This window comes from Rhinatrema bivittatum, chromosome 18 (genome assembly GCF_901001135.1).
Source record: "Rhinatrema bivittatum chromosome 18, aRhiBiv1.1, whole genome shotgun sequence".
Lineage (NCBI taxonomy): Eukaryota > Metazoa > Chordata > Amphibia > Gymnophiona > Rhinatrematidae > Rhinatrema > Rhinatrema bivittatum.
The window spans coordinates 36,797,191-36,820,697 of record NC_042632.1 but is presented as its reverse complement, the minus strand read 5'-3'; the positions used below and the strand labels follow the sequence as shown (position 1 = coordinate 36,820,697).

Here is a 23,507-nt window from a genome sequence, read left to right as displayed (position 1 = left end):
TCAGTGATCCAGATTTAATAAAAGTTTGACTATATTAATTTCACAAGCACTCTGGCTGTAGAGCAGTGTAATTGCTCTATGCTACAACCTAGCCATGAATTTTTGTCCTCAGTTGTGTGGCTGGTCATCCCAGCTCTATACTAAGGCATCCAAGCCTTATGTTAAGGGTAATACCTGCTGCTCCGTGCAGGTTACCCCCCAATCTGAAACGTTACACCTAAAGTTCTTCATTTCCATCCTCTAGCCTCTGAGGATCCACATTGCTTATCCCATTCCCTTTTGAATTCCATCATCATTCTCATCTTCACCACCTCTTCTGGGAGCGCATTACAGGCATCCACCGCCCTCTCTATGAAGAAATGTTTCATGCTATTCAATGCATTCTAAAGGAAGGACTTGCAGAGTATAAAAATATCCTCACACTATGGGAGTCATTTTTAAAAGAAGCTATGCCTGTAAATGCAATTATGATTGCAGCAATTTTCAAAAGCCCACTTACTTGACTGAAGTGCATTTACTCAAGAAAATGCTTTTTAAAATCAGGACCTATATGGGGTTTCTCAGGCAACTGATAATTTTCTGATGCAGTGACAAAAGAAATTACAAATTAAACTTCAATGACATGGAGATAGCAGGACAGCCACTTCAGTTTTCTAGAGCCTTAAGCTCTCATGATTCATTGCAGAATACGATGGAGGAGCCATATTGGGGGGGGGGGGGGGGGGGGAAGCAAGCTTTGAAAACACTTGTTTTGGTACTGTAATTAATATAAAATGCCTGACATTTTGAAAGTGGATGATACTGTAATATTGTTTAATATTTCACTGTTCTGTTCTGTCAGTGATAGGAATGAAAGCTTCTATATGGGTATGAATAAGACGACTCTAACTGATTAAAAGACCAGAAACGTTCTAGTGCGCAGGAGAAGTGCCAGATGACATGGAATCAAACATTTATCATCAGTTCATCCTCTGCCAAACATACTCCTACCAGAAATACAACAAGGCTTACAGGAAAGGCAAAATCTCCATCAACTGCAAGCCTTCTTCTGGTCTCTGAGCCATCCTGCCTCCTAGGAAATGGAGGTTAGCCTAAAAGCACTGCTGGAAAGTCAGCAGGAAGGCGGCAGTGGTCTGATGGATTTTGCCATCATTTGCTCCCTGTTCTGAATCTCATTGGTATTTTTCTCCCTTTCTCCACAAGACTGCCATTACATAGACAGACGCCCTTGTAGCTTGACCTGTTGATATCCCATGTTCCAGCTGAGTGATAGTCACTGTTCTGTATTAGAATGCAGCAGTAAGGTTTTGCCTGAGGCTCACTGCATGGCTTTCTCAACCAGTTCCTCTGAAGGCATGGAGATGCTGTGGCAGAGGTGACCCTTCCACTCCAGTGCCTCTAGCATGCCTCCAAATCTTGGCAACCTTATGGACCAGACCACCAGTGCCCTCACATCTTTCCACTTATGTCTGGAGTTCCCCTGCCTCTCTGGCTGCCACTGCCATTAACAGCTGAGAGAATCCAACTTCATAGTCGCTGTTTGGTAATGTTGTCAAAGGTAGAATGTTGCCCAAATAGTAGTTGGAAATGTGAAAGCACTTTTCCCCACCAATATGGCCACTTTGCTAGGATGAAAGCTAGGTAGTGTGGCTTCTGAACATTTCCGTACTTGTTTGATCAATTGCCAATAGTTTTTGGAACCTCCATGTCCCAGGTCCCTGGCTGCCAGCAGAGCCCATTCTGTCGCCAGCTGAAGAGTGCAGAGCTGCCGACAGGTAAGCCTTGGGGGAACAGGGGTGCAAGACATCTAATACCCTTGCACCAGCCCTGTAAGTGGTCAACAAAATGGATCCATGCTCCCCATTGTTTACCTTAGCAGAACATTCTCAGCTACAAAACGGGTTGCATGAACTCGGTTTATTTTTAGCCAAAATCAAAGCTTTGAATTTACTATTATAAAATACACATTTCTTTTATTAATAGCAGCAGTTCTTATTCTGTATTTCAACTGAAAATACTAAGATGATTTAGTACATAAAATATTAATACTGGGATAACAGAAACATCCTTACGAGTACACAGCAGTAAACTGCTGGCATTTTATTCCTATTGTGATAACGTTTCCATTTCTAGGAAGGCTGGTTTTTGAAACACTTGCTCCAGCTTAACATCAGATTGGCTTTTTCTTGCCCTTGGCACTACTTTTTATTTTGTAGTTTAATGTTTTTCCAAAGTAAAAGTTTTTATACTGTTTGTATTATTGTATTTTAGAATCTACAGCTTCTAAAAAGGTATGCTAGCAGTGGAGAAAGTATTTTGGTCCATTTATTTTGATTGTAAACAGGGAATGCCTGCAGTCTCAGACACAGGATAAAATCTAGAAACCATAATTTTAAAAAACTCTAATTACCAGCAGTATGGGATATAGCAATGAGGACGTTTCCATTAGCATGCCTGTTAAAGCACTGACCCAGGTTTGCATGGAGGAGGTTTACTTATTTCAGGGTCATCGGGTACGGCAACACAACGTTTCCGAGGCGCAGCTGGCAAGGCAGGAGACTCTCCAGAGGGATCGGCTCAGGAGTGGATGCGGAACATTTTCAAATCATTTCAAGCTACTGCCTCTCACCGTTCGCTTCAGTGCAACTAAACAAGGACTTAAAAGCCCACGAGCCATGGACACAAGTAGAAAAGAGACAGTAAAAACCTCAGCAGCACGGCCAAATATCAAAATGAACTCCAAGAGGGCTTTTGGGAAATAGCTTTTCTTGGCGCCATTAATTGGGTTGACTAAATCTGGTTCAATGAACCCACTGCAGCTCTTTTTCTCTCCTCCATCCCTCATGTTAAGAAAATCCCTTTTTCATCAATAAGAAAATCCCTTTTTCATCAATAAAGAATTTACGGGTTTGAAGCTTCCTATGAATAAACACTTTTGGCTTTAAATAAAGATGCTGTAGTGGAAATAGTTGAAGGGTCACCTTCTGCTGAAGCTTGAGCCATCTGCTCTGCATGAAGTCCGTGCACAGGCACGCTAAGGGGGGAAAATTTTCAATAGCTCATGGTGCTAATTTTCCAAGCACAGTAACATAGCAATGATGGCAGATAAAGACCAAATGATCCATCCGGTCTGCCCAGCAAATGGCATCGTGCAGGTTACCCCCCCATGCGTCAATGTTACACCTAAAGTTAACATAGGTTACCCTCTTTTCTTCCTTACCAACCTCAAGCCTTAAGGGATCTGCAATGTTTATCCCATGCCCATTTAAATTCATTTACTACTCTCATCCTCGCCACCTCTTTAGGGAAGGAATTTCTTCTCCATGAAGAAATATTTCCTGATGTTGGTTCTGAGTTGTCCCCTCCCTGGAGTTTTATTTTGTGACCCCCTTGTTCTACTGTTTCCTTTCCATCGTGGAAAGGTTCGAAGTTCGCGCATCGTTAAAACCTTTCAGGTATCCGAAGGTCTGCATTTCCTCCCCCAACTTAAAGCAATCTCTTTTAGGATGCTTGTGAAAGCCTGTGCGAGGCACAATTTTCAAGCAGGCCAGTCTACACGGGTAAATGCTATATTCAAACCAAGCAGTGAATTTTCAAAGGGGCTCTACGGGTAAGTACCAAACACATGCGTATGCACTATTTTATAAACGTCTAGGCTATGCACGTATTTTTGGTTTCACGCATACGCTTTACCGGGGATAAAAAGGGGCGATCTAGGGCGCTCCAAGGTGAGGTTCAGAGGTACACATGGTAGGTGCTAGTCTTTAAAAGATATACACAAACTTGTTCATACACTGTTATACCTGCTGGCTCACGCGAGTGAAATCGCACTTGTCTGTTGTCTGCAGTTTTTGGGCCGAAGGCCCTTGTGAACTGGTGGGAGACTCAGGGTGAGATGCCAGAGGCTCTAGGGGAACCAGAGGAAGACTGGGTGAACTGGTGAAAGCTTCAGCGAACTGATGATTCCAAGTACTCCTGCATACTTTATAAAATACCTGCCTCCGTGTTTATTTCTGGGTAATTATTTGCGTAGTGTCACAATTATTTTGTGCATGTTTTTATAAAATGGGTAGAAAAAGCATGCATTTTCTTGCATTGGAATCATATGCACGTACTTTTGGAGCAGAAATACATTGGAGAAATTACTTACCTGATAATTTCGTTTTCCTTAATGTACACAGATGGACATAGTGTAGACAGATGGACAATGGAAAGGTCTTTTATAAAACTGTGCAGCTCCCACCTGCAGGCACAAATACTGTAAGTGTGCCAAACTTCTCGCACACGTTAGTAAGTGCTGCGCACAGTTTTTCTACCAGGGTTTCCAAGCAAATAAGCCTGGAAGAAAATTCAGCACGCAGAGGTTTTACGTAGAACTTTTGCTCTTTTTGGCATGTGTCGTGACCTTTCTGCAAGTTTGAGCCGCTCAGCACCTCGGCCTCCGTTTGTGATGAGTCCGGTTGAAACAGATATTAAACTTTTATTTAATGCTTATTATTTTTGCCCGCTCCGATTTGCTTTCAGATTATTCTATTGGGATTTGAATTTATCCTGCTTTTTTGTTTGGTTGTGTAGAAAGCCAAAAACAAACAACAAAATCGGACCTGGGTAACGCAGTATTGAGTCTGTCCATTGATTATTAACAAAACAATAATACAGCACGTGAATTTCAGGAAGTGCTAAACACTTGAACCTTCGCTTCAGTTCTCAAGACTGCAGCGTGACTAGAAGAACCGGGACTGGATTCCCGTACAAAACATGGAATGGACCACAGATGGCAGGAGACATGAACTGAATTAAACCAAAACTGCTAAACTACTACACTACCTCTCAGATTTTAATCGGTAGGAGGGCCAGGGGCCAAGAAATTTCAGAAGCATTTTGGTTCCTCATGAACTGGGATTTTTTGATTTAATTACACGCTTTTCCAAACCCAAGCTCATGGCAAGTTAGAATCAGGTACATCCATTCACCAGGTTTACAATATAAAGGGATCATTTACCAAGCTCTGTTGAGGTTTTACAGCACGGTCAATGAGTTGAAATTTCACATTATCCATCCCCCTTATAAACCACAGCACGACATGTCTATTAAAGTGAGCAGATCTGCACACAAATGCATGCAGATCAGCTCATTACTAGGTCAATATAACAGTAATCAGAGCTTGCCTTAAAATTTGCAAGCCGCATTATTTAACCGAAAGTTAGTTACACCTCTTCGCGTATCCCCTGGAGGATCGAGATGTTAATGACATCTGTTGCTCCCAGGCTCAGGCCTTAAAGGGGACACCTCCGCCCCCCCCCCCCCCTCCAAGAGTGGTAAAATCCAAAATGGCACCAGCGGGCCTCAGGCACTTAGCTGTCCATTACCTTCATCTCACTTAAAATCTTTTGTTTACATTTTAGCCAAATAATCCTGCTGCAAGGAGTTTGGGAGGTGGAATATCAATAGAATCCCCACTGATTTTAATACGCTGCCGGGGGCAGGCATTCAGGGCCACGCTGCCCCTTTAAAACACGGCAGCCTCATGATGATGATTGTGTGGTGCTGATTCAGGGCCGCTTGGCCACAGTACATTTCCTGGTGGTATATTACGGCCGGGAAAAACACCAGAGGATTCACAAACTTTTGGTGCCAAGTAAATAGGCTTAATACATAGACCCCTAACTTTGTAGCTGAGGTAATGGAGAGTGAAGTTAACTTGTCCAAGCTGACAAGAAGCATCAGTGCTAGAAGCAGCATTTGAACCCTGGCTTCCCTGGTTTTCTAGCCCACTGCTTGAACCACTGGTTTAATTTCCTTCCTCCTTTTCTTACTTTTAGCAAATACAGAGGAAACAAGAAAGCAATTAATTACATGGTCCGCGTGCGGCCAAAGACAGAAACATGGAGCTGAAAGCGTGTACTTACACGTGAGACACACCAAAAGCACACGCAGGGCCAGGTTCACCCACACGGCCCAGCGCTCCTCCACCCGAGCTGAAGCGGCTGGGATAATGATTTCTGCAGCAACGTAGAACTGCAAGGCGTAGGTGATGAATATGGCGAAGGAGTACAGCAGCTTCACGGACTGATACAACCTGCACGCAGAAGGACAAACAAATGGCCCGTCACTTTGTGTGGAAACGCAGCCCCATGTACTGACTCCCATTGATTTTGGAGGCTGGACGGCTGCATCGATCACAGTTAGTCTGGATGGTGGAAAACGGGCCTAACCCTCCGCAGTCTGGAAGCACTGCCTGCTTTTGTATACGAAGTATTTGGGGGCTTTATACAATAAATCGCCACTAATGAGCCCCAGGCTATTTTATAGCTGTCATTTATGAACATAAAACTGGGTTTTATACATGGGAATGGATTTGAAAATGAGGCCTTTCAAGCTCACTTGGAAACATCCTCTGGCATTCACTTTTCAGGGTTTTCCCGAGCAGAAACCACACATCAAACTGAATCGTACACGGGAATTTATCATGAGACCTAATTTATAACTGGAATGGAGTTTAACAATTTGGTTTAATCTTGTCCTAATTTAGGTTCGAATCGCTGTCTGAAAAGGTGAGAAAAAAAATCTGTATATCCCAACTAGGGACTATTTAAAGAATCTTCTCTCCTTTTCCAGGCTCCCTGTTGTCGTTTAAAGAATCAAAGTTAGGCAACAGAGAGCTTAAAAAAAAAAAATTGAGTAATTTTAAATTTCTGTAATGTTTCCGTTCCAGCTACTCTTCTGACAGGTGCTTTGTTTACCACCACAAACTGTACAGCCATCAGTTCATTGCAAATATTATTCTATACAACATACTGCGCATTATAAACACCAGGTACAGTATAGCCTTTTGTCCATTCCTAAGCTGTGTGTGATGCATACATGTGATGCATACATACTGCCCATTATGGAGGCAATTTTCAATCTGCTCAGGGAAGGTTCATTCTTACTTTGTATCTGCCAACTCATCAAGCTCATTTTCAAAGGGAAACTCTTTGCGGAGTTTCCCTTTGAAAATGTGGACCAGCGAGGGAATTAGGGGAGGTTTCTAGCTGAGTGCTTTCCACTGGCTTGGAAGCCGATGCAAAGTATGCGTGGGGGATATCAAAATGAAATCCCCGTGTGCACTTTGTCTCCCCCCGATCTAACCTCATTCACTTTTCTCTGCAGCTAAGAATACTCGCACTGTGGCTTTTGCCCACACCAAGAGGAGCTATTTTCAAACGCCAATTTATGTGCATAAACAGTTGTGAAAATTCCCTCTATATTCTGTTTTCATGGGTTAAAGAACACCCCATATTGAGCACAGCAGTACCAACCAGTGTCCCATAATAAAAGCAAAACTGGAGAAGGCGTATTACTTAAAATATGATTTTATCCCAAAATCCAAATTTAAAATATCCATAAAAAGTACAAGTGTTGTCAGCAGAGCTGAAATGAAAAAAAGTAAACTATAAATCCTGGAAGCTAACCCCATTAATCTGAGCTCCCTAAGTAACGGAAATTATACAGCTGAAAAAGAAAACACAACCCTAGGAAAATCAATAGTTTAGAGCTGATATTGATTCAAACAACAGAGTTTGCTAAATAGTGCGCCTGATACAACTCTTCCTTTCAGATTTAAATAGTGCACTGTCCTTGCTTCTAAAGATCACCTGCAGGGGAAGCCCAGGAGAGAGAGGATGGCACGCGACTGTGCTCCAGTGCAGCATTTTAAACAGCAATAGGAAAAACAGAGCCCGAAGAGAGAAAAAAAAGCACGGAGGGAACGGAGCAAGAGAAGAGCTAATACCTATTCTGGCTCTGCTTATCCCTGGCTCTCTGTGCGTATCCTTAAAGCTAATAAATGAAAGTCCAGCTTATAACTGCAGAGGGTGAAATTTAACTCCCTGAAGGATCTGCTGAATTGTTACGGTGCTAATCGCATTCACTTCTAAAACCTAACGCAAAAAAACAAAAAACAAAGTCAAACATTTAAAGGAGAGAATGAAAAATGAGAGCAGCCTTCTATGCATCTCAGATTCAAAGGACGGGGACAGAGACTCACATGAAATCCGTGGCACACTGGGCTAACCTCTCATCCGACAAACATAAGAATTATTCAGAGATGAAGCTTCAAAGCCCCTTCTTCCAGATGTCAAGACATACTGCAAGCGAGAGATAACGCCACTCGCGCCAGTTTCATAAGACACGTGCCAAATGATAAATGTCACCGTTCCCCTTAGATTCAGAGCAGACACACGGACAAATGTCCTTTGGCTGCTACTGATAAGTTGATGTTATGATTTGTTCTTTGCTCCTATCTTGTAATTTGATGTGAGCAAATTCTATTTGAAATAATGGGTTATAAATGCTCTTAAAAAAAAAAGCAAAAGAAAATAAAATGTAAAAAAAAAAAAAACTGAGGGCCAGATATACTATTTGGGAAAAATGATGAGCACTTAGGGTCCTGAGTTACAATTAATCCCGGTCCCACACGGCAGCCCAGGAAAATGTACAAATGGAAAAAAACAAAAAGCTGTGAAGGACACACAAGTTTGTCCCATGATATAAGAGGCATGGCACATTTTATGCCACTTCTGCTGAGTATTTCTTGTAGCCCAGTCGTTTTGCTCACCTCTTCACCCCAAATCCAATCCCTGCCCCCCGAAAGAGACAGATCTCATTCCAGTGACAACCAACTCATACTTTATATAATTACCTCCCCTAGTCAGGAAGGGTCTGGTGCTGACCAGTCAGGGAGGTGGTTAGTGCTGGGAGCAAGGAGAGAAGAGAGAGAACTTAGCCACAGGACTCCGGGGATTACTGCCGGCCGCCCCACCGTTTGGTTGCAATGTGCTACTTTCAGTGCTGCCGAAAGGCGGGAATATAACGGGATTCAGGCGGCCAACCCCAATGGCCCAGTGGCAAGCTCTGTGCTCTTCCTGATTTGTTTCCCGGATTAGGTCTCCTGCTACATTCACAACTTTTTTTTTTTTTGGGGGGGTGGGGGGAGGCATAAAACTTTATGGGTTAAAAAGTGCACCTCGGGCACACGGGGATGTTTTGCATCACGGGGTAATAGTTAATAGCCTCATCTACATGGAATTTACTTGTGATGGAGCTATCAGCTAGGCGTGAGTTTGGATGCTCTGATCCCCTTATTGCACTGGGAAGTTATGGATGCTTGTCCAAACGCTCATTAACCTGTGCACTGGGCTGGGCACTCTTTATTGCATGCATATTAGACAAAATTAAATAGCTTCCTCCAGAAGGTGCATATCTGTAGGCAGTTGGTGGAGCACACGTGCACTCCATGTCTGCTGAGACTTATAGCCACGTAATGTGCGTGGACTCAGCTATGCACACATATCTGATCTCCATGGCTGGCAGTATGCGAATGTGCACATGTCGGCTGCTGAGCTACATGTGTGGCAATGAACTAGGAACTTTTGGTGCACTACTTACAGAGCCACAGGGCTATGGGACCAAAAGCAGGCTGGACGATGCCCGGATCCATGGGACCATAGAGTTACAAACAGGCAGGGGTTATCAATCCCTCGTCGCCCTGCTCCACCTGAGGGATGGCCCACAAAAGGTGCCTAACACCTCAGGGAGCAATGAGTCAAATCCAAAATCTTTTTTTTTTTAAACTAAAACTATTCAGACTGCAGGTTTGCACCTCTCCCATCTGCTGGAGACAGAGAAATACTGAGGGACTGCAGGTGGCGCTCTCGGTTATGTAGCGGTGCCAACGTTCTAATTGTTCTCTGACTCCACCTGCTGGCAGGGATGCATAAACCCACTCGTCTGGACTGATCCGGGGGTACGAACAGGAACCAGAATTTACATTTTACAGAGAGGAGGGGGTGGAAACCCTTCGCTGGAGTAAGAGAAGAGAATCAGTTGGCCCTCAGCTGGCGATCAGGAACTTAATGAACTGAAGGAAAAATTAGACTGCAGGAACCTGCTGAACATTTTCTGGGCTCCCAAGCAACTAACATAAGTGGTGGTTGACTTAAAAATGGCACCAGCACTGTACAGCAAAGCAGCCTCTGCCAGTCTCTTCATTTGCTTGTCATTAGAAAATTAAACGCCTCGGCTTTAAGCTCCGTGTTCTAATCACTAACGGAGGATGTGTCAGCATCCCATCTGTCTCCAATTGTGCCGGCTCCTTAACCACTTCAGGCCACCCATGGTCATGCTACAAACGTCCTCAGCAAGGTCTTCCTGGAACGTTTAAACAGGCAAGCACCCGCTGCTCACCCTTCTTGTGAATGCAGAGGCCGAAACTCACCAGCAGTTGGGCAAGCTGAGAGTAATGCTGGGCATAATGCTGCCCCCGAATCGCAGGTATCCCAGGGTGCCCAGGCTGATATACAGCACCGTGACCATGACCATCCCCACAAACAGCACTGCCCGGAACTGGTGAGGGCGCTGCATCTTATTCTCCAAGGGCAGGACCTACGAGATAAAAGAACACAAAGAGCAGACATTTTACAGGAACAGTATTGGCTCCGTTTTACACAGCGCTGTTTGTTTTTAACCTAGAGGTACATCTTGTTTTGAAGATGATTGAATTACGAATGCATATGAAAGATGCACAAACGGACAGGGGCCAGGCTACCACTCACAAGTCTCAAATGTGTGCTAATTCGACCCCTTTTTGTGTCTGCTACCATGTGTCCAACCCATATGCACACACCTCGCCATGTAACATGTATGCACACACCTCGCCATGTAACCTAGGGTAGAAATTCCACCTCCACAAGTCAGCTGACTACCCTGTGCTCTAACAGATTTGTAAGATTTTTGGGAACAGAGAAAAGAAAACCAGCACAGACCACTGGGATTATATCATCTGTAGTAATCACAGGCGGGGAGGGGAATGGTAAGTATTACACATAGGATGCTTTGAAGGGAGATCGTCCTTTTTATTTTCTCTTAAACATTCTCTTCTCCTTCTCTTTACGCAAAACAATTCTTTCATTTTTCTGAGTACGTAAAACAGCAATGCTGGCCTTTCCCCCCTCTCAAGGGCAATTATGACCATGCTCTCCCCTTAGAGGGGGCACTATCCCAAAATCGTGCCGTGACTTCTGAAAAAAGTCTGTCTGGATAGGCCTTGGCAGGCTGAGACAGGACAAATCAGTTCATTGAAAACGAAGCGCAGCTCACTCTGTCTGCCACCACCTCCACAAGAAGGCAGTGTGATTAGCTTGCAAGGTTTTAACGTGGCTTCGATGCTGGAACACCTGCCGGCAGGATCTTCACAATAAAAATAATTAAAAAAAAGACGCCCCTGAGGCTGAATAGCGTTCTAGCCCTGTGCACCTCAACTCAAGCCACAGCGAGGCAAGGGAAGAGCTTCGGTGGACACCCCAGTCTGGACTGCACCCCAAATTCTTTAAGGTGTTTTTTTAAAATCAAATGTCAAACTTTTCCTTTAATTAAAGGAGGGGTTTGCAGTGTAACGGATTCTAAAGATCTCTGCACAAGTAAAAACGGAAAGCAACTCTGAAAGGGATCCAGGCATGCATCTGTACCGTTAGGCACCTGGATCCCAGGGTCTGAAATCTGCGCCAGGCACTTTCTCTTTGAAAACTGACTTGAGGTACCCGTGCACTTATCTGCTATGCAACTTTTAGAAATTTGCTCTCATAACGTTGCAATGCACGGATATACATTTAAGGGGAAAAATCAGTGAGCGCAGCCCTGTCTGCTAGGGACAGAATGGGAGGAAACTCTCAATAGACACATCCCACGCGCTCTCCCTCCCCGAGGCGCTCCAGCTCACTTGGAATTTATCAGGGAACCCCATGTACTCACAGAAACATCCTGGCAGGGGGGGCTAGAGGTGACCCAGAATATTCCTTTCCCCCCAAAAAAAAGATTTCACAGAAAACTTTGATTTCAAAAGGCTATTTATCTCCTTTTAAATGCATCATCAGCAGGGAACATTTCAGAACTGATTAGGCCGACGTGTTCTTTTAAGGCATCAAGGCTGTAGGAGCATGCCGGGAGTGATATAAAGACACTTATGCATACGTACACTGTGCTTGCTGATTAAACAAAATTCTCCCCTTAGTGGAGAGAGAATTCTAGGAAGTAGCTTGCAGCCATGCATTAAGCAGAGTATGCAGGCTTTTTAGTAATGAGAACCATCAGGGAGAAGGATTTCCAAAAAGGCAAAAATGCAACACAGGCACTACACAAGAGACATTTTAACCTAAGCTCTTACAAGTGTATTTAAAAAAAAAAAATCCCTTTTCTTTATTTATATTCGCCATTCCTAGCTGCACACACAGCTTTGAAGCTTTTTTTTTTTTTTTAATTGTTTTATATTCTGCTTTTCAGCACTTCACAGTGGATTACATTCAGGTACTGTAGTTACTTCCCTGTCCCCAGAGGGCTCAGTTGGTACCTGAGGCAATGGAAGGTAAAGTGACTTGCCCAAGGTCACAAGGAACAGCAGTGGGATTTTAACCCAGTTTGGCCCTGCACAGTTGCTGGCTATGGTTTTTGTTTTTAATAATTGCATAGCTGCCCCATAGGGGTAATTCAAATAAATGTTAATGAACAATCTTGATCTGGTTATTTGATGCATGGGCTATCAGAAAGTGATTGATCAAGTTAGAATTTATTTTTGTATGCATGTCAAAGAGGGATTTGTCAGGATTTTTTCTTTTTATAACCAAGAATTTCTATTGAGCACATCAGTCTAATCCAAACAATTTTTTTTTTTTTTACCAACGTGAAAACACCACAATATACAGAGGAGTTTGAGCAACAGACTGGCATTATCAAAATGTAATAAGATCTCAAGATCCCACCTTCTTTATTCATTTATATCTCCTGCTATTACTCCAAGCTCACCAAAATCACATTAGCACTAGGGTTTTAGATTTTTTTTTTATATATATAATTTTAATCTAGACGGGAACAGAAGGAGAACTGGCAACACTAGGGGGAGGAGTCATCCATACATTCAGCGGCCTTAATCTAATTACTCCTTATAGAAGTCTGTGATTATGGCTTATAGAGTAAGTGCAGCTCTGTTGATTTTGAATATGACTGATGATTGTGGATATTGACAAATGTTTTCAACAATTGCTTATATGTTTGAATATGGGCAATGTTTTGTTGACACTGTTCAATGTTCTCAATAATTTTCTATATGAAATTCATGTTATGTTTTGTCATGTTTTATGTTTCTCAATTATTTTATGGTATGTGTTTATTATAAATCGCCTTGACCATTTGTGAAAGGCAATTAATAAATTTTAATAAAAATGAAAATGAAAAATCTCTTTCAAAGCTATTCTAGCACCAGAATCTTTTTGTGAAGCAGCAGCAGCTCCTCCTCTTTCTGGCAAAATTCAGACGTCACAAGTATGACAGCAAACCTTAAAGGCATTAAGGAAGATCAGCTCCCATTTCCAAACAAAAATGGAAAACAAAAAACAAAAAAAAAAAAGATAGCCTGCTGGTCTCGGGCTCCCTCTTCCTCTTGATGCGGGCCATCACCTGGGTGCTTTCGAAATGGCCACCAGCTGGCGGTCAGGGGCCCGGTGAGACACAGGGCCGAAGAAACCAGAGGCTGAAAAGCCCTTCGCCAGATTCCCTCTGAACACAAATCCTCTATCCTTGCCCAGTCTCCACCAACAGGCCGAACCTTACCACTCCGATGCCTTCAAAAGCGAAGATTGCTGTACCGAAGAAGAGCGGATAGGTCCTCCAGCCAGCTGCATAAGGCAGATTACTTGGATCTGGGATGTCCTAGAGGTGGAGAAAAAAAAAGAGGAGACAAGGTGAACTAAAATGACACGAGTTGCCTGCAAGCTCCGAATGCCAGCCATTAGGGATAACGTGGGTAAGATCCGTTTTCTCAGGTCCTCTGTAAACTCGCTCTAAGGCACCCCCTGTAAGCAGCATCAACAAAAACCCGCTATGCCAAGCCACCTGTGCACCCCAGCAAGACAACGCTCTCGAGATTTTAACCCTATAATTTCACCTCAAGCCTCCACGCACAAAGATCTTACCCACTACTGCACAGTCCTGGCTCACTGCTCCGTGCCTAGATTTGGGTTACTCAAGAGATTTCTGATCAGAACGTCTTAAAAATAGTTAACACAGTGGCGTTACGCCACGAACAGCAGAGACGTAAAGCTCTGCCTTCTGCCATGGCTGGCCTGGGGTGCTGTACATACCCTGAGGATGTACTGGTATATCATGACGAGACTCCCCAGCATTGCGATATTGGCCAGCAAGGAGAAGACTGCCAAGTACTTGAGGTTGTGGATGAACACCAGGAGGATGAAGAAGGGGAGGAAGGACAGCATGTACAGGCGGGAGTCCATGGTATTCGTCAACACTACCGTCTCGTTGGAATGGCAGTTACTGCTTGTACCATTAGCCGCTTCAACCACCTAAAATGTAGGGATTGACAAAGAGAGGCATTAAAAGAAAGTGCCACCTGGCAGTGTTTTGGCAGTTACCAAACTGAGCAATGATATCCCCGCCTCCTTAGGAGACGTGTTTATTCCCCACTTTAACCCTCAATGCAGGTTACAGCAGGTGTGCTGTGAACCAACGTGCCTACTTTCATCCTCAGGGAAAATGGGAAATTTTAATAGTGTGGCCATAAACAAACAGGGACGCATGGACTCAGATTGTCATATCAGGAAGTAAACAAGATATGGTCTTGGGCAGTACAGAGGACAAGGTTTCTCATCGCCACATATATTCCAGGCAGAAAACATCATCAAAACTTGCAAACCGTTGTGATGGCAAAACCGAATGACGGTATATAAAACTCAATAAATAAATAAAAAGCCCTTTATGCTGAGGAAATAGCTATTTAGCTGGGTAAATGACTTTTCAGAAATTGCCCACAGAAGCTCGCTCCAGATACGATTATTTTCTAAAACAGAACAGAAATGACGACGAGTGACTGAGAAGGGATCACTTCAAGACTGACCTTTGGTGCTAAGAAAATCCAGCTTTTCTGGACACCCGCTCAGCACAGCTGGCTTCATTCTACCTTCACTAAGTGTGCTGACAAGCTGAAGCGTCCCTTTTCAAAAAACGTACCATGATCAGAGGTTTTCAGAAGTTAACCCCTGTAGGGATGCTGCGCAAGTCCCAGGCATCGCACAGCAGCGACAACTACCCGCCAACCAATCTCGGGGATGCACCTGTATTTGTTTCCAGAGAAAGCTTGCAATGGGTGGCCCCAGGCTGTGAAGCACTGCGGCACTATCTGGGCTGCATGGGGGGGGGGACCTCTGGGTTATTGCGACTGAAGGCCCACGGAGCCCTGGACTCGGTACAGGCCAGTTTCAAGTGAACTTGAACCCCAAAAGAAGAGGTGGAAACTTTAATGCCCTTAAAACTTGCCCCCAAAAAAACATTATCAGGTAACTGTTACATAACACTTCTAAAATAAGCAGCGCATTTTAATTTTTTAAGTATCGGATACATGACGGCTGAACGGCCCATGGCTGGCCCCGACTGGACGTTAAAATACATCCAGTTCCTGTTTCATTCACTGCTACTCTATCAGTGCTGGAGAAAGAGGGGGCTTAAACCACGACCCTTCTAAAACTGGGGGCTGTAACAGCTCTTAATGAAAGCCAGACTGCGAGGGACTATTCAGCAGTCATGTGTCAGACATTTTAAAACACATTTTAGAAGGTATTATTGTGTAGCCTACAGCTACCCATTCATAACTTATAAAAAGGCTTTAAACAGCCTCTCTTATAAAAAAGAAGCACTGCAGCAGGAAATTGTTTCTACAGGCTAACTGGATACGATCAAAGGAAAAGGTATTTAATGCAGGAAATAATTTTCCTTTCACATCTCATGAATTCATACCTGCTTCAAATTGTCGGCAAGAAAGACAAAGTATACACAGCAGAATCCCAGTTGGGTGAGAATCAAGAAAAATCCAACAAGCCACCTGCAAAATAAAAAAAAAAAAACCAGAAGAGAAGAGAGGAAACGAAATCCAGTCAGTTCCACTAGTGACATAACTTAAGGAATTCTTTCTTAAAGCCTATGATTTTATTTTGGTATTTCAGAGGGTGGAGGGCAGTTTTGTTTTTTTCAAAATTTTATCCAACACATTTTATCTCATCATATAGACAGGTAAGTATATCCAAAATATCCACAATCACCTTCATACTCAACAACTGATAAATAAAAAATTGCCCTACTTTCTTTAAGGATATTTTTTAGTACAAGTACTAAACCTCAAGCTCATTTTCAAAGGGAAACCCTGTGTGGGGTTTCCCTTTGAAAATGCACCGATGATAGAACCATGCTCACTTCACATAGATTTGCATGGAAAAAAGTTCTATGTGCACTCTTGCACTACTTTACTCTCAAATTTTGCTAAGGTTGAACTTTATGTATTACGTTTTCTGAAGTGCTGTTGTGTTTTTCTCTAACCTGGATTTCTTATAAGCACAACAAACTCGCCTGCATAATATTCAACCTTGGCTGAGATTAACTGACTGGTTAATGCTCACTCTGTGCCCCTAATTAGGTTTGCTTTTAATAATAGTTTGGAGTTCTGGCTTGCTTATTTATTTATTATTTTGGGTGTTTATCAAAGTCTCTGACATTTAACACAGTAATATAGTAGTGATGGAAGATAAAAGACCAAATGGTTTTTCTAGTCTGCCCAGCAATTTCCTATGGTAGCAACTACCGCTCCGTGCAGATTAACCCCTTGCTTTCTGTTAAGGATAGTAACTGCCACTCCGTGCAGATTAATCCTTTGCTTTCTGTTAAGGGTAGTAACTGCCACTCTGTGCAGATTAACCCCTTGCTTTCTGTTAAGGGTAGTAACTGCCACTCCATGCAGATTAACCCTTTGCTTTCTGTTAAGGGTAGTAACTGCCGCTCCGTGCAGGGTACCCCCATGTTTCTGTTAATGGTAGTTTCTCTTTTAACCATCTTTTGAGTAAGAATGTCCCAAAGCACTATTTTCATAAAGTAAAAATCAAAGTCTTTAATGAGACTGCAATAAATGACCACAATGCTATAAAAGGAGGGAAAAAAAACCAGGTTGCCTGAAAGAAACTAGGGATGACTCTGGAAAGTTCACCTGCCATGCTGGAATCTCACCCAACGCATCTTAATGGATGCTCAAAAAATAGTACCGGTTTTATGCTGTGTTTTCCCCTACAATGACACCCTTAAGCACAATCCAACTTACAAGACAGTATAATACAGTGAATAAGCAAGAAGATACCCAGTGCAACGTGAGACAAGAAAATACACAATCCTGCTGATAGAGACAGGCAAAAGAGAAGAGCTTTCAAATCAAGGACTAGAACAGGAGAGGCCATCAGTTGAAGATTTCTTTCCAGGGAAAAAGTAATGTGGCTACTGCATTTGGACCTGGAGAAGATCTGCCAGCATTGGGACAAACTGTCCTCGAAATGTGTTTATTCCCATTAAAAAGGTATCATCTTACTCTCTTTTTCTTCATTAACCTTTGCTTCCAAGGAAAATAATGAAAATAAGTTTCTGAATTAAAAACCTAAAATAAATGCATGGCATGTGCTAGCGTTTTCTGAATTGACAAGGAGCAGACTTGCAGATCATAACCCTTATTAGAAGACCCAGACTGCACGTCTGGACAAGAAGTTTCATGTTGCTCCTTCACAAAATACAAATCCACAGGCATGCACGACTGCACGGAGTCGCTTGGGAACGCATGGCTGTGTGTATGTGTTTGTTTCAGTCAAGCGGCAGTGTAGAGAGATTCATCAAAAGCTAAAAGTATAAACTTCCAGCACTGAACGTCAGCTTCAGCTTGGCAGCAGTGAAAGGACATTCAGGTAGCTCAAAATTATTAGTAGCTAAAAAGCAGGAGCACCTGAACAGCAGAAGAGGAGAACTGAAGACAGACAAATCTTCCCATCAAGGTCAGACTAGCAGTACAGACCAAGTAGAAGTTTGTCCATTTCACAAGTAAAACTCTGAAGAGCTGCCCCAGGAAATGGACTGACTGTAATGCGCATACACACACACAGTGATCAAGGATGACCATCATGCACCTCAAAAACCCTAAATACCACTGTCCACATGCAGTGCGGGAGTGCAAGCGAAAACTTCATAACGCATTTGATAAATGACCCTATTAGCTGGCTAGAATTTAGTTAGATAAATGCACAAATATTAATTTAGCCAGCTAACTTCTGTGACCTCTATAAGCGTGTGCATCATGGAAGCCGGGGTGTTCTTCGAGCTGTGTTGAAGGTGGCAACTTTCAGGCAGGCCGATTCAATTGAGTGAATGGCTTTGAAAACTGTCCTACCCTGTGTGAACAGCACAAAATATTTTAAATTTACAACCTCTTCCTGGGGTCTATGTATTCATCCGCGATACTGCAGAAAGGCGCAATAGAAATGTAAAACAATCTGTCCAGCTATAGAGACCTGATGGTGCACCTACACCTTGCCTGCTGACTCTTATCTCTATGCATTCAAGTAGATTAAAACTGCAACTACGATACTTCGCTCAAATTAAAAAAAGAACCAATCTATACCTGATTCTAAACTACTCCACCGCAACCAATGCACCAATTTAAAAAAAGGGACGAGATTCCAAAACCCACAACACCTTAATTTTCACCCAAAGATCAAAAGGGTGTTTGAAATTTACCTTTGACTTCAAATTGTAAACAAGACGGAATAGTTGCGTCCTCCTATGTCACCTTTGTAGTCGTTAACAATCCAGCTCCATGCACTGTGGGAATGCTACAAAATTCCACCGCTAGAAAGCACCGCTCTGCAAAGCGCACACACATGCAACTCATTGCCTTGTGCAAATATCTTCTTGCAATTTCATCTGAATGTCTAAGCTCAAGGTTCACTCTCTGTTGTACTGAATACATAGCACTGAAATATAATCAGAGCCCAGAGACAGTGTGCACAGGGAGTTTATGATATAACAGGTCACAGTTCTGAAGATATCTGTATCATCCCAGAACTGGGATTCTGACATTGCCGAATGTTTCAGCAGAAAAACCATGCAGGTTGTAAAACGGAAATCTGTTAGTAAACCTGTTTATAAGGAAACACAGCAGTAACAGGAAAGGTGAAGTGAGAATGACCCTGTGTGGAATCAGAGGAGATGAGACTGAGCAGCATTAGCAGTGCCGTGGAGAAGGGAAAGTCTGGAGTGGCACAGAATAAGATCTAAGGGAAGTCAACGCCTCGTTGCTGCAGCCGAGGGGAAACCTCCCGCACCCTCCAGGATCACTGGGCTTACAGGTTCTAAATCATCTTTTTTGCTATTCCGGGGGCGTGAAGCTTCCACCCACCAGTTCACTGGGCATGCGAAGGAGAACAAAGGGTGATAGAGAAAGATGAAGGGGGCTGTACTGCTGTGGGTCAGAAGAGCTCAGCGAAGAGCAGGGAGGAAGAGGAGCACAAGTCGACCTGAAAAAGGTTAAGGAAAAACGGGAGATGGAGGTAGGGATGGAAAGCGGGAAGAGGAGAAACAACTTAGTAAGTAAGGCTCATGCAGCATTTTCCAGGACACAAGAGAGTGCTGGCCATTGCCTTTACATGAAGATAGGTGCAATAGGTGTAAGATTTAACAGCACTTTATGGCACTATCACATGTAACAGAAAACGCTGATTCAATTCTCCCCCTCTACATCCTAAGGTGAGCAGGTCTGAAGCTTTTTTTTTTTGGCTAGAGCGGTCAGACCTGAAGTTTCATGCCCAGACGTTCCTGTCCTAGAAGTCAGCACGGTGAGGCTGCCAATAGCAGGAGTATCTTCTAGCCACCAAAACCACGGCGTGCGTGCAGTACTGTACCTGCCCCAGATCGAGTGTGACCGCAACCATGCACTGGGGGTGGCCTCCAACGCACATTCCACTGTGTCCCCATAGTCCAGAAAAGGGCATTGCTTCCTGAAGAGAAGAAAAAGCCAACTAAATAACTGGGAACCAGTGAATTCCATCTATGATCCCAACCAAAAGAACAGAAAAGAATTAGGCTTACAGGGAAAAAACCTAAGACCATGGGGTTAGGGCCATGCAAATTTCCAAAAGGACCGGTGATTCTATTACCTAGATCTCGCATTATTATTTTGGGTGGGGTGGAGGGGTGAATTTCAGGGGGGGCGGGGCTCTACATTCAAATTCTATTTTGCAAATTTGGGGAAGGGAAGCTTTTTGGGCCTATAGGTCTGCTACATATTTGGTATATTTTGGGGTGACTGGACATAGGGCCCAATATTTGTTTCACTGGTGTGGGATCAGGCCAATAGTCCTGCTAGGTTTCTTCCTTTTTTTTTTTAAATTTTGGCTCACTACATAACTGGTTATTCCACTGAATATAGCAAAAGCTGTCTGGAAACACATCCTCCGATAACCTTCAAACTGGAATGGTGATATTCAGGGACAGCTGTCCATCTGCATATACCTGGATAACTTTATTCAAATTTATTCAGCAGGATGTTTTTCTTGCTGAATATCCCTGATAACTTATCTGACTAAGTCAGTCTGATAACAGTTTTCTAATTTTTTTTGAATAATTGTCCTTCTAGTGTAACAAAATGCAAATGCACTTTGACACCGGAGTTTGTCAGTAGAATATTTTTATTGTTTTGCCCAGAAAAGCACACTGAGCCAAACTTGGGGTTGAGGATTTAACATGACTTTTAGGTCATACAGAAATACAAAACAATAGAGGAGTTGAGTTTCTCTTACCTCCGACACAAGTGGTGGGCGCACTTCACCAACAGATCCATGCAGTGAACTGCAATAATGCCCATCACCAGCAGACTGAGGGGGCCCAGCTACATCAGGGATAGGAGATAGTGGCAGGGTCAGTGGGTTAAAAGGTGAAACAGCGTTTATATTTACTATCCATACAATATTTTCCAAAAGCAGCACATCGTGCCACGCAAGCAGGATAGAGTTTACAGCAGCAGCTTTACCTGGACTGGCACAGAAACAGAACGAAATAGTGAAGACAGAGAAACCGAGAACAGTATTTGTATCCTATGGGCCAGATATGCTAAAGGTGTTTCTACTTTATATCAAGGGAATAATGCTTAGTTTGGATTGGTTTACATTAGAGAAATAGGAGTGTTGCACCATGGCTAGGTTCAAATTCATTTGCAATAGGAGCAAACATTGTATAAACCTCATGTTGCATGGCGTGAGCCGTCAGCGCTCAGCTATGGTTTCCTTAAGGCTACTCACAGCAGAAACAATAACGAATGCCCAAGCAAGACTGCAAACTATTTCTCATCATCTCAGACAGGTCTTAGAAGTATCTTCAGCAGAATTTTCAAAGAACTTTACCCAGGTAAGACGGCTTTGCAGAGACCGTGCTTACTCGGGCTTCCATAGCAGGTAGGATTTTAGCCCAGTTAAAGAGAGGCATTCACAGCAATGCAGGTAAGTTAGAGGAGTAAACTGACTCATGCACTTGATACTGTCAGAAGTACATCTGCGATTGCACCCCTTCTCGGCCACATGCGCAAACAGCAGGTGTAAAGTACACAGGGGATTTTAGTACATCCACAAATTGCAGCTGCTAATTTTCAAAAGCCAACAATGCACATTGTAATTTTCAAAGGGGAAACAATGTACAGAGGTTAAATGTGCCCATATGCATTGCAAGCAACGCAGGCCATTCAAGACTGCCTCCGCAATGACTATTTTATAAAGCAGAAGATTAAACTGCATTTCAATGCTTAGTATTGATTGGCAGGAGTCATGTTTGTGCCTTGATTTGCCATTGCAGATAACTCAAGATCGTAAAAGTCATTCTGCAGGGTTGGTTATAAAGAATTTCAGCTTATATAAATACACATTTAAAATCAAGATCATCAAGGAAAGAAAAAAGCAAAATTTTCAAGCATTACTTTAATGGAAATAAGACACACAAGATCTTGGGATTGTCAGCATTCAATCTCACTCAGACATAAGACAAATGATTCCTATGGACGGGAATAACAGGTCATAGTGCAATCCCCTGTACATCTTGGAACCAAAATATGATCACCCTGACACGTAAGAATTTAGTGAATAATACATCTGATTTCTGGAATTAAGCCTGTCCTAGCTGTAAAATAAATCATCCAATCCCAGTTTTCCTTAGCTATAACAACTCATTGTTTAAATGATGGTGTGGGAATGACTGGTGATTCCCACAGGCCTGGAGGCCGAAATTCAGTCTGATTCCAGCTTTCTTAAAACATGAACTTTATTTGACAGCTTCAGTCATATACACAGAAGTAGACTGACTTTACCTTCAGAGAGTGCACTCTCTCTCTCTACTCACAGTTGCTTCTTCTCAGCTCAGTGTTGTACATTACAGGAGCTGCCTTCCTGCTGGAGACCTGGGCCTGGTCTGGTTATCCTCAACTGGATCCCAGCTCTTATTCCCCAGTCTCTGGTCATGCCCTCTGACTCCACCTGCCCTGCAGGATCCCACCCATACAGCATATTCTCCTTAGGTAATTTAAGGTGGACCAGGCATCTAGCCTGGTCCCACACAGGTAAACAGGACAATACTAGAGACACTGCCTCACAGATAGAATATTGCAATACAAATGGATTCTACCAGGTACTTGCAACTTGGATTGGCCACTGTCAGAGAGAGGATGCTGGGCTTGATTTACCTGGATTGGCCACTGTCAGACACAGGATGCTGGGCTCGATGGACCTTGGTCTGACCCAGCATGGCAATTCGTATGCTCTTATCAAATTCCACAAGACGTGTTTAACATCATTCTATCCTTTTATTTTACTGAACTTATGAATCAATAACTAACGGGGAAAATGCTTAGTAAATGAGGCTCTAAGTTAGCACCAAGTGATGTACAACATTCAATAAATACAATTATAAGGATATAAAGGGATAAACTAGCCAGCAATCCCAAAATGCCTCCCGGTTGCAGGAGTGTCATCTCAGGAGAAGGCCAACATGAAAGAGCTGTGAACTCTTCAGGACACCAATGTGAAAGGTTTGCACAGACAAGGAAAAAAATGCCTTCCTGTATGTATTATTTTCAAATAGAAAAAGTTTCAGAATGAAGTAATCCTATGTCAAAAAATGAACTCTGAGCAAAAAAGAGACTCTTTAGAGTACTGGGCTGTCATTATTCCATTGACTAGATGGGTTAAAACGATCTCAAAAGGGCATCTAGAATTATACTTGGTGCAACGTAGAACACTGTCTAGGTATGAAGAAAGCACAAGAACTCTCTCTTTATTATAAATAAATAAATAAATAATAGCATTTCCAATACTGGATTAAAATCATTCATTGAAGCATCATGAGGACAATTTTCGAAAGCCAGGCAAAAGGGCTTTCAGAAAATTGCCTGCTCTGTATGCGAGTGAGAGGGCTCACGTTGAGTCACAGCATGTATGCATTTACCTGCATTTTCATGAGGACATTCTCAGGGCAGGGTTAGGCCAGGGGGAGATGACGCACCTGGTTTTGCATGTTCAAAACTATTGTTTTGGCTGTAAAATAAAATAAAAAGTTCCCGCAGAAAA

General features: G+C 43.0%; 1 protein-coding gene across 5 annotated transcripts in view; it reads right to left on the bottom strand.

Moving 5' to 3' along the window:
* LOC115080019 (proton-coupled amino acid transporter 1-like) overlaps positions 1 to 23,507 on the bottom strand; it is a 52,639-nt gene that overhangs the window by 16,580 nt on the left and 12,552 nt on the right. For all 5 annotated transcript variants that reach the window (XM_029584028.1, XM_029584026.1, XM_029584027.1 and 2 more), the window contains 7 exons: positions 20,700 to 20,788; positions 19,803 to 19,898; positions 15,838 to 15,922; positions 14,172 to 14,390; positions 13,642 to 13,740; positions 10,259 to 10,425; positions 5,910 to 6,079 (listed from right to left, as the gene is read on the bottom strand). In XM_029584028.1, the coding sequence (XP_029439888.1) occupies positions 5,910 to 6,079; positions 10,259 to 10,425; positions 13,642 to 13,740; positions 14,172 to 14,390; positions 15,838 to 15,922; positions 19,803 to 19,898; positions 20,700 to 20,788 (925 nt within the window). The remainder of the gene's footprint in view (positions 1 to 5,909; positions 6,080 to 10,258; positions 10,426 to 13,641; positions 13,741 to 14,171; positions 14,391 to 15,837; positions 15,923 to 19,802; positions 19,899 to 20,699; positions 20,789 to 23,507) is intronic.